The 10,405-nt window shown below is 45.4% G+C and overlaps 2 protein-coding genes across 2 annotated transcripts; one reads left to right on the plus strand and one right to left on the minus strand.

Annotated features, from left to right (window-relative positions):
* Positions 1-360: 360 nt before the first annotated feature.
* Positions 361-3,252, minus strand: LOC119561542 (glutamine--fructose-6-phosphate aminotransferase [isomerizing] 2). The gene is made up of 2 exons (XM_037875195.1): positions 1,324-3,252; positions 361-1,006 (listed from the first exon to the last, which is right to left on the minus strand). Exons 1-2 carry the CDS (start codon positions 3,001-3,003, stop codon positions 632-634), a joined length of 2,055 nt encoding a protein of 684 aa, XP_037731123.1. The 5' UTR covers positions 3,004-3,252; the 3' UTR covers positions 361-631.
* Positions 3,253-4,440: 1,188 nt separating this feature from the next.
* LOC119555767 (peptidyl-prolyl cis-trans isomerase G) lies at positions 4,441-10,038 on the plus strand. The gene is made up of 8 exons (XM_037867423.1): positions 4,441-4,845; positions 6,018-6,105; positions 6,811-6,840; positions 6,902-7,041; positions 7,101-7,245; positions 7,308-7,434; positions 7,587-7,787; positions 7,854-10,038. Exons 1-8 carry the CDS (start codon positions 4,542-4,544, stop codon positions 9,876-9,878), a joined length of 3,060 nt encoding a protein of 1,019 aa, XP_037723351.1. The 5' UTR covers positions 4,441-4,541; the 3' UTR covers positions 9,879-10,038.
* The last annotated feature ends 367 nt before the right edge of the window (positions 10,039-10,405 follow it).

Consider the following 10,405-nt stretch of genomic DNA (forward strand, 5'->3'; position numbering starts at 1 on the left):
TTAAATTTAAAATTATAATTTTATTAACTGTTAAAATACATATTAAGTTATTCAATTAATTTATTTTCTGAAATTCATCAATTTTGTAAAATATATCTTTATGTATTATATAAAATATGTATATATTGTAAGGAAATAAAGATTTCAATATACTTAATCCATAATTGAAGATAACAGATTTCGTTAATTGAAGATAGAGTCTAACATTTATAATCTTTAAATAAATATATGCAAGCATATACAGATATGCACTTCAATCTTCAAATATATTTTAACCTGCTAAAGTTCTGAAAAAGAAAACACACCAGTGAATCCTAATATTCACCCAACATATCCCCCTGCTTAATTTATAAAAATCAATTTTTAGAGAAAATCTGGAAATATTTATATTTCAATTGCACATTCACAAAAAGTAATAGTTTCACAACACAAGGGGTCAATACAGGCTATAAAATGCGGGGGGTTAACAGAACCGGCTTCCACCGGAAGGGGCACAGCGGGTTAATTGTAATTGTTTTCAAACCGCGAAAATACCAAATGATTTCAACTTAAGTCCTAAGGATTTGTTTTTTTTCAGGCAGATACTAAAATGGAATTCTTGATGCGGCCGCAGCCAGACAATTGTGGTTGCCTACTCCACCGTCACCGACTTGGCCAGATTCCTGGGACAGTCCACGTCACAGCCGCGAAGCACGGCGATGTGGTAGGACAGCAGCTGGAGCGGAATAACCGTCAGCACGCCCTGAAGGCAGTCCACGGTCCTGGGGATCTGCAGCGATCGCGTGGAGAAGGACATCGTCTCGTTGTCGCCCTCCTCGCAAATCAGGATCGGCCTGCCCTTGCGGGACGTGACCTGCTGCAGGGCATTCATGCACTTGGTGTACACCGGATCCCGCAGGACGATCATCAGCACCGGCATCTCGTCGTCCACGAGGGCCAGGGGTCCGTGCTTCAATTCTCCAGCCAGGATTCCCTCGCTGTGCATGTAGGTCAGCTCCTTAACTTTCTGTAAAGCAATAAATAGTTATTAGTTTGAATGCATATATCAGATTTCTACAAAGCTAGCATGGTAATGGGAAAGATGGAAAGTTTAGTTAAATTGCTGGCTGCCCAGATAATCTCACAATTCCATAAATTCAGCATTATACAGAGAAACCTCAATTATTATGCTGCCGTAAACAAGTTAATTAAATTGTTGACACTGGTTTTTTCCAGCCAGCTTTATCATTAAGATGTTATCAAATTAATAAGTGAGTAATATTTGTTTTGGAATTAAAAACGAAAACAAAAGTTGATAGATAGTTCTTAAATCCAAATCCTTACCAGTGCTCCCTCCAAACAGGTAGCGAAATTGAAGCCCCTGCCCATGATGAGCAGCGACTTGTGCTGGTACAGCTCCTTGGCCAGCTCTTGCACCTGCGAGTTCAGCTCCAAGACGGTCCTGATGTGCTTGTCCAGCTGCGACAGGCCATCGATGATCTCCAGACGCCGCTGCTGCAGCGACAGACGATCCTCCGACATGACCAGTGCGAACATAACCAGCGAAATGAACTGAGAGGTGTAGGCCTTCGTGGAGGCCACTCCGATCTCGGGTCCAGCGTTGATGTGGACGCCACAGTGCGACTCCCGGCAGATGCTGCTGCCCACCGTGTTGGTGACGCCCACTATGAGGGCTCCTCGCTGCTTGCAGTACCTCAGAGCCATCAGTGTATCCGCCGTCTCTCCCGACTGCGAGATAAAGAAGCACACATCATCCCTGAAGATGGGCGTATTCCTGTCCAGAAAGTCCGAGGCCAGCTCCACCATTACCGGGAGTTCGGTGAGCTCCTCCAGCAGCTGCCTGGTGGCCACTGCACTGTGATAGGATGTGCCACAGGCTATCAGCATTAAGCGGCGACAACGCTTGATCTCCAGTATGTACTCCTTGATGCCACCCAGGACCACGGTCTGCGTATCGAACCGCATCCTGCCACGCATGGTATTGACCACCGATTCCGGCTGCTCGAAGATCTCCTTGAGCATGAAGTAGTCGTAGTTGCCCTTCATGATCTGCTGGATCTCCATCTTCAAGGTGAGGATTTCCCTGGCATGTGGGTCGTCAGAGGATTTGTTCAGCCGATGAATACTGAGCGTGCCATCGTTTTTCACGGCCGCCACATCGTCGTCCTCCAGGTAAATCACCCTGTTCGTATGCTCTATCACGGCCGAGGCATCCGAGGCGAAGAAGTACTCCACTTCCTTGCGCTCCAGAGGCTGAAACTCCGCTTTGCAGTCGCCGGCGGGCAGCACTTGGAAGGCCTGCTGCTGCGGCTGGCCATGTGGCCGGTGGGCCTTGGCATACAGGATGGGTATGTGATCCGTGGCCAGTTTTGTCTTGGCCTTGATGCCCACCAGGAGTGGGGAACCTCTCCTGGAGGCAACACACTCCCCAGGGAAGTGCTTGGACTTGAAGGCAATGGCAAAGGCGCCCTCCAGCTGTTGGATGGCCTGCTCCACAAGCTCGCCGAAGGTGTAGCCAGGATGCTGTTGCCACAGGTGGTGGACAAGCTTGGCTATCACCTCCGTGTCCGTGTCGGATTCAAAGACATAGCCCCTCTTCTCCAGCAGCGTCTTCACATCCTTGTAGTTCGTGATAATGCCATTGTGGACCACAACGAAGCTGTTGTCCTCATCGGATCGCTGGGGATGTGAGTTGACCTCGGAGGGCACACCGTGGGTGGCCCAGCGCGTGTGGGCAATGCCGATGTGGGTGTCTATGGGCAGGGAGTAGTCCTGGCCCAGGCACACCTCCGCCACCGCATCCTCCAGGACCTTCACCTTCCCGGTCCGCTTGACCAGCAGAATGGAGGACTCCCCCTCCCCGGCATTCAGGGCATCGATGGCTATGCCCGTGGAGTCGTAGCCGCGGTACTCCAATCTCTTCAAGCCCTGCAGCAGGAAATCCAAGACTTCCTGTCGCGACTTCGGCGTCAAGTAGTTTAGGTAAGCGAATATGCCACACATTCTGTTGAAATTCTGTTGATTCGCTGGGTGATTTCGTGATTTTCCACGTCGCAACGTTAACTTTCCGGTCAGCTGAGGCTGATACTTCGCTTCTGCGACGGCTGCAATGCGATTGTCGTGTTTTTATCGCGACACTTACTGGGTTTTTTTTTGTTTTTCTCTGATAAAACAAATTATTTGCTTTCTGCTTGGCCGAAAAGAACACGTCTTCGTCTTGCTCTCCCGCTCGCACTCACACACGCGCCGCCCCCGCTCTCACTCACACGCACACGCCGTTACATCCACACACGAGTCTCCATGTAAACATTGGCTTTGGTGTGACCGTATTCGAGCGAGGGATGCAAACACACATTTTTACTTGTCTAGGAATGTGTTTTTTAAAACTTAAAAATTCGAAACAAAAAGAAAAATCGTTATAAAAGTAAAGAAGTATTTTGACAGTCTCTTATGTAAGAAGAAAATGATTTTATATTAGAAAGGAGGTTGAAAAAAACATCATGATTAGTGTTCAAGTGCGATTGGCAGAACTACTGTAAGTATTCCATCAATGATCAGGCCATTAATAATTTAATTTTAAATCATTTTGTTTTTTTTTTAACAAAGGATTTGTATAGTAAAACTGCGAAAAATTAAGAACTTTACTGTTGTTTTACTTATCGTTGCTCTCGGGACCAAATAAATTACATTGCAAAATAATTGTATGTTTAAGCCCACAAACAATTTGTCCGTAAGGAACTTAAAAGTTAACTATCTCCTCCCTTGACTTATTCCTGTGCAAAGCAATCGAAATTTTTTGAAATTTTGTTCTGCTTTTCTTATTCTTCGTCATGTATCTCGTCATGTATAAGGTCTTCATAACAAGCTCACCAGCTCTGATTTAACCATGTTGCGTCCATTGTCGGTTGTAATTATTCAATTGGCTTTTCGAATTAAAAATTTTTTTTAAAATTCTACCCACTATTATGTTCGGCATTTCGACTCTATGAAACCAAGATAATAATGTGACGGTTAACTATCTCCTCCTTTGACATATTCCTGTGCAAAGCAAACGAAACTTTGAAATTTTGTTTTTATCTTATTTTTGGGTTTTGTATCTCGACATGTATAAGGTTCATGAAGACCTCATAAAAAATTTACGAAACCCAAGTACATAAATTACCTAAGCTAAAAAAAAACTGAACAAAAACACTGGAATACGGAATCGATTTCCGCTGATGTGAGTTGTAGCGACTTTTTTTCCACTTTCCTTTCTAGCACGTGTATTTCTTATGTAAGAAAAACGGTGTCATGGCTTTGAAATAAAATATGGTAACAACTCTGGTTTTCTGAAATTCAAACTATTGAGGTAACACCAGAAACAACTTGTCAGTATTTTTTGTAAGGTTTGGTATTTTTTTTCGCGCCACTCACGTCCCCACTGCACACCCTTTCGAAGCATTTCGAAGCGAGTTGGCAACGCCAACATTGTGCAACGCGAAAACGGGAAGAGAATAAATACGTATTTAAATTGCATTTAGTGGGAAAAAGCGGCGGAAACAATGACGGTGAACAAGCGCGACGCGAGTGCCACGCGATCGCGATGCTTTTTCGACATTTCGCTGGGCGGCCTGGGCGTGGGCCGCATTGTTTTCGAGCTGTACGGCGATGTGGCGCCGAAGACGGCCGAGAACTTCCGGGCCCTGTGCACGGGCGAAAAGGGTCTTGGCCTGGTCACCGGCAAGAAGCTCCACTACAAGGGGGTCATCTTCCACCGGGTGGTCAAGGACTTCATGGTCCAGGCGGGCGACTTCTCCGCGGGCAACGGCACCGGCGGCGAGTCCATCTACGGCGGAACATTTGAGGGTGAGTTCCGGGTGCCCAAAACTACATGTACATACATATAAGACGACGGTACATACATACAAATTGGCCGACATTTGTGGTGGGAGAAAAAATCAATACAGTGGGTGTCTGATAAGACGAACTCAAAATAAATCCTGGCTTGCAGAAGTTTATATACCCTTCTACACAAAGAGAAAATGTATATTTTTTGGCTAGGGGTACGACTGTACTTATTTGACAGCTATGGAAAAAAGCTTTAAAAGTTCCGTTGTAATACGTCGACGGTATGATAATAGATTTCATATTTTGTAATTATTACATATACCTCCCCAAATCTTTTTAGACTATTATATCCCTATTTTCATCTTAGAAAAATTTATTAAATATTTAAAGGCAATATGGAAACTGGTTCTAAACCCTTTTTTAAATGTGATCTTCGTACATATAAGAGAAGGTGATTGAGAAAGGTCCATGGCATATCCTGGTTATTAAAGCCAGTATTTTATAAAAATAACACGGCCATTTATCAGCCAAGAAATGTGTCAATATATGTGTATGTAAGTTTTTATCAATTAAATTCTATAAACCTACTGTATGTAGGGTCCCACTGCTTGATAGAGCACTTATCAAAGTTAGTATCCATAACCATACGGAAGTTCATCCCCCTCAATGAAAATTTTAAAACTTTCCATCCAATTAAACTCATTCTATCAATCATCCACTTAAACTTAACGAGGTTAGAAAGGTAACATTTGGGGAAAAAGTTTTTGATTGGCTTTCATGTCCAATTATTTATTTACAAACACATGTGCTAAGGAATAAAAACGTTGAATAGAGAAGATAAAAATAAGTTCTCATATCTTATAGTGACACAATTTATATTTACATTTTTGCATATGTTTCATTTGAATGTATATTCCATCTAGAATAAGTGAGGATTCGTCCATGTGTTCCTAAATATACTTTTATGCTAAAGTCAAGAATAAAATAGGTCAAAAATGAAATTAGAAACGGATTTATGGGAATAATACATTATAAAATTGTGAATTGTTAATTTATCTATCATGTTTAAGGATTTCAAGATCAATTTTAGATCTCCAACTATTTAAAAATCATTTTTTAAGTGATAAACTTTAATATTATTAACAATGTCGATGTGTTTATAATAAAAATGTCCTTTCTTCTCATTTCAGATGAGTGCTTTGAGAAGAAGCACGATCGTCCGTTCCTGTTGTCGATGGCCAACCGGGGCAAGAACACCAATGGCTCGCAGTTCTTTATGTAAGTGCTCTCTCCATCGAGGGCCGTAACCGGCAGAGTCCGGACTAACCCCTTCGTAAATTTAGTTCCAGTTCTGTTTCAGGCACCGACAATTCCGATAAACTCTATTCGTTCTCTATTTTATCTATATTTAAACGTCTGTTGTTGTTCATTAATCTATTGCCATTTAGCCGTAGCCCGTGGGCAGTAATGTGTGCCTGCGTCCCACTGACCAGCGGACAGATCCATCTGTCCACCACCGGCCGTTGCACCGCCATCCACCAGCCCAAATGCATTCGGCCCGTGGGTCCAAATACCAAGTGAAAGAAGGATCTGGTCTTTCTCCTCCCTGGTCTTTGGTCCTTGGTCCTTGGTCCTCGGTCCCTGTGTGTGTCTCTATCTCTCTCGGCTCTCAACCTGGATCATTGCCGGGATCGGCATCTCTAGCTGGATCTTTCAGATGACGATGATCGCTCCGTGTTGGTCATGGCGAACTGCAGCGGCTCTTGTGGTTGGTGGCTTGCCCAAGACCAGTGTGCCACCTCTGCTACACCTTGAAACCTTTTAACTTTGTTGCACATCACAATGCCTCCACCAACCACCATTCAACAACAACAACTGAACAGCCAACAACATCGATTACAACTACAACTGCCTACTGCAGCCCAACAACCAGTTAGCCAAAGTGTAAAGAATATTTTTCTCTTCTTCTGTTTCTCATTGTAGTACAACACAGCCTGCGCCACATTTGGACAAGTAAGTTGATTGTTATTAAACCAATAGATCAGAATATGAATGTCTCGCTTCCCTGTTGCAGTATCCATGTTGTATTCGGCCAAGTTATATCCGGTCAGGAGTTGGTGCGACAATTGGAGGACCTTCCCATCGATCGGAACTCGAGGCCGCTGCAGGATGCGGCTATAGCTAACTGCGGTGAACTGGTTAGACAGACCAAGGGTACGAGTGGAGTCCACTTTGTTTTACTTTTTGTAATTATCATGTATTGTATCTCTTAGCCAAAAAGGAAAAGAAGCGAAAGAGGCGCTCCACGGTCACAGATGACTCAAACAGCGAGGAAAGTGAGGCTGAGGTCAAGGCCGAGCGAAAGGATAAAAAGAAAAAGCGCAACCGAAAGGAGTCGAAGGCCAGCGATAGCGAAGAGTATGCCTTGATGGATAACCCAATGCATATTATGTATTCAAATTGTTTAACATTTCTCATAGCAATGATAAAAGACGCGGCAATGGAAAGCATGATCAGAATCCTCAGGAAGATGACGGGGATCGAGAAGAAGGCGAGCTCCATCCATTGGTCACAATAACTAAGATAGATCCTAACGAGATACCAGAGGTTCGGCATAAACCTTAATTAAATGCTTAGAGTGGCTTAACTGTCGTAACTTTCTAATCTGCAAACTTATGCCGATTCCGCTATCTGTATTTCACAATTTACATAACTACTTAGATTGCTACGATTAATATTATTATTTCATACTTATCTAGGTATCAAACAAATTCCTAATGCGCGGTGAGAGATCGCGCTCCCGAGATCGTGAAGATCGTGGAGGTCGGGGACAAGATCGTGATCGCGATCGCGGTAAGGATCAGGATAGAGATCGCAATCGCAATAACTTTGGTTGGTCAAAGAAACAGGCACCGCCCACATCGCGCAGCGGACGCATTGTCAAAGGTCGCGGCGTGTTTGTAAGTTTAAAACCTCCACATATAATGTCACATAATAAAATTAAAAAAATGAAATACTTTTTGCAGCGTTTCCGCACACCGTCGCGCAGCCGATCGCGCAGCACTACGCCACCCCACTGGAAGCATGCCCAGAAGCGCACCATTAAGTTGTCTGACTTGGAGCGCATTGAGGAGGAGAGCAAGATGCGCGAGGAGGAGGTAAAGCGTCGCGAGCACGAGCGAAAACGTCGCCACGAAGAGGCCACCAAGAATCCCAAGCAGTCCTTCTTTGAGCTAACCCATGCCAGCACTTACGGCGGCAAAATGACGCCAGAGAAATTCTCACCGGAACACAAAAACAAGTCGAAGGAAACATCAGAACGTGGCAAGCCTAAGGACAAGGAGAAGGAGAAAGCCAGCGAAAAGGAAGTGACTCCTCTCAAGCGCCGCAAATCGATGGACATGAACGCTTTGGACTACGAGCAGCAGACAGAAACCGAGTCTGAGGACGAGGAACTACAGGTGAAACCACCCACCAAGCAGGAGAGCAAAGTAGAGCCATCGACTAGCAGGGATCGAAATTCAAAACGCGACGATCGCAAACCCGATGAAAAAGCCAAACTTAAGCGCAGTCGCTCTCGCAGTCGCCATTCTCCTCGTCGCCAGCAGCGCTCGCCTGCCAGGCGTCCTGGACAAAACTCCAACCAGAATCAGAATCAAAATCAGTTCAACCGCGGCAATCGCCGGAATCCGTTTGCGGACAGAGATCGACGCCGCCGTTCGCGCTCGCAGGATAACGAATACCGGAATCGTTTTCCCTTGTCACCAATCAGGGGCAGGGGCTCTCCCGCTGGAGATCGCCGCCGTCAACAGCGATCCCGCAGTCAGGGACGCAGACAGGATTCGCCTAATCACAAGCGTCAGGTGTCGCCGGGCAGGAAACATCAGGAGTCGCAAAGCAGGAGACGTCAGGACTCGCCGGAAAGAAGGCGGCAAGATTCGCCCCCACGTAAGCGACGGGATTCGGTGGAAAGAAAGCGGGAAGACTCGAAAGAAAGGAAGCGAGAGGCTTTTTCAAATAAAAAGCGTGACGATTCACGCGAAAGGAGCCGCGACGATTCAGCTGGTAGGAAGCGCAAGGATTCTGGCAATAAAAAAAGAGAAGATTCAGATGGCAAAAAGCCACAGGAATTAGCCAGAACAGAGCGTGATGATTCTCCAAGTCGAAAGCGAGAGGATAGTCCAAGCCGAAAGCGTAAGGACTCTGACAAAAAGCGACAGGACTCTCCTGTGAAAAGACAAGATTCGCCAGGCAGAAAGCGTCAGGACTCACAAGACAAAAACCGCCATGATTCTCCTGCAAAAAAACTAGATTTACCGGGCAGAAAGCGACAGGATTCCGTCGACAGAGTGCAACAGGATTCCCTGGCCAAAAGACAAGACTCACCAGGCAGGCGGCGTAAGGACTCGCCTGAAAGAAAACGCAAGGAAACACCAGATAGAAGGCGAAAGGATTCACCTGCTAGAAGGCGCCAGGAGTCATCTGGAAGAAGGCGACAGGAGTCGGATGGTAGAAGACGTCGCGAGTCCCCCGGAAACAGACGCAGCCGCAGCCGCGGACGCCGGCACAGCTCATCGCGCAGTCGCAGTCCCTCAAACAGTCGCTCCCGCCGCCGCCGCTCACGCAGTCCGCTGCCCAAGCTCACCTCCGCTCTGCCCATGGACGAGGAACGCGAGAAGGCGGCCCGTGAGAAGATGCAGAAGCGTGCGGAGGCCGCCATGCTAATGAAGGAGCACATGCGCAATGAGATTGCCAAAGAGGAGGAACGGCGGTTGGAGAAACAGCGCCAGGACGACATGGAAAAGGAGCGTACCACCCGTGAGCTCAACGAACTGGAGCGTCTGAAGGCCGAGACCCTCAAAAAGCTGCAGGACGAGGAACGAGTTGGATCGGTGGGAGCGGGAATCGATACAGCAGCCGAAAGCGAGGCCAAAACCGAGGCAACCGCCACCCGCAACAAACGGGAGTCCAGCACGGAGGATCGACATCGCGACAAGAAGCGCAAGCATAAAAAATCAAAGAAGTCCTCGGCTCGCTCCGATTCCGATTAATCAAACTAATCCAATCCTAGACAGTAGTTGAGTCCCAAACAGCGGCTAACCGTATTTTTGTTCCACCAATTTAGACTTTCACACAAAATGGCCATTGTATAAATCGCGACCCCACTTTTTTGTAACAAAGTCCGTTTAATAAAGGTAAACGTCACTGTAATTTTGAAGTTCTTATTATTTTAACATAAGTGGCCATACATTTTTGTATTCTGAGTACAGAAGACAAATTAGAGACGGTAAATAATTTATAAAAGAGGATTAACTAACTAAAAACTTACATAAAAGTTTCAGTTTTTTGATATATTTCTGATATAGGGGTTTCTTCAGACCTATTAGCTAGCCTTTTTAAATGTTTTTTGCCATCCTTTTTTGTATATTTTTTTTATTTACATAGTGTAATTATTATTTGCAGGCCTTGGCTTAAACCTATCTTTAATTTCCGACAGGATTTATAGTAATAGCAATTTTCTTAGTTGTTTGAACTCTCTAATTGCCAAGTGAACTAACAAACATACAGCCTCTGACCT

The sequence above is a fragment of the Drosophila subpulchrella genome, chromosome 3R, assembly GCF_014743375.2.
Source record: "Drosophila subpulchrella strain 33 F10 #4 breed RU33 chromosome 3R, RU_Dsub_v1.1 Primary Assembly, whole genome shotgun sequence".
Classification (NCBI taxonomy): domain Eukaryota; kingdom Metazoa; phylum Arthropoda; class Insecta; order Diptera; family Drosophilidae; genus Drosophila; species Drosophila subpulchrella.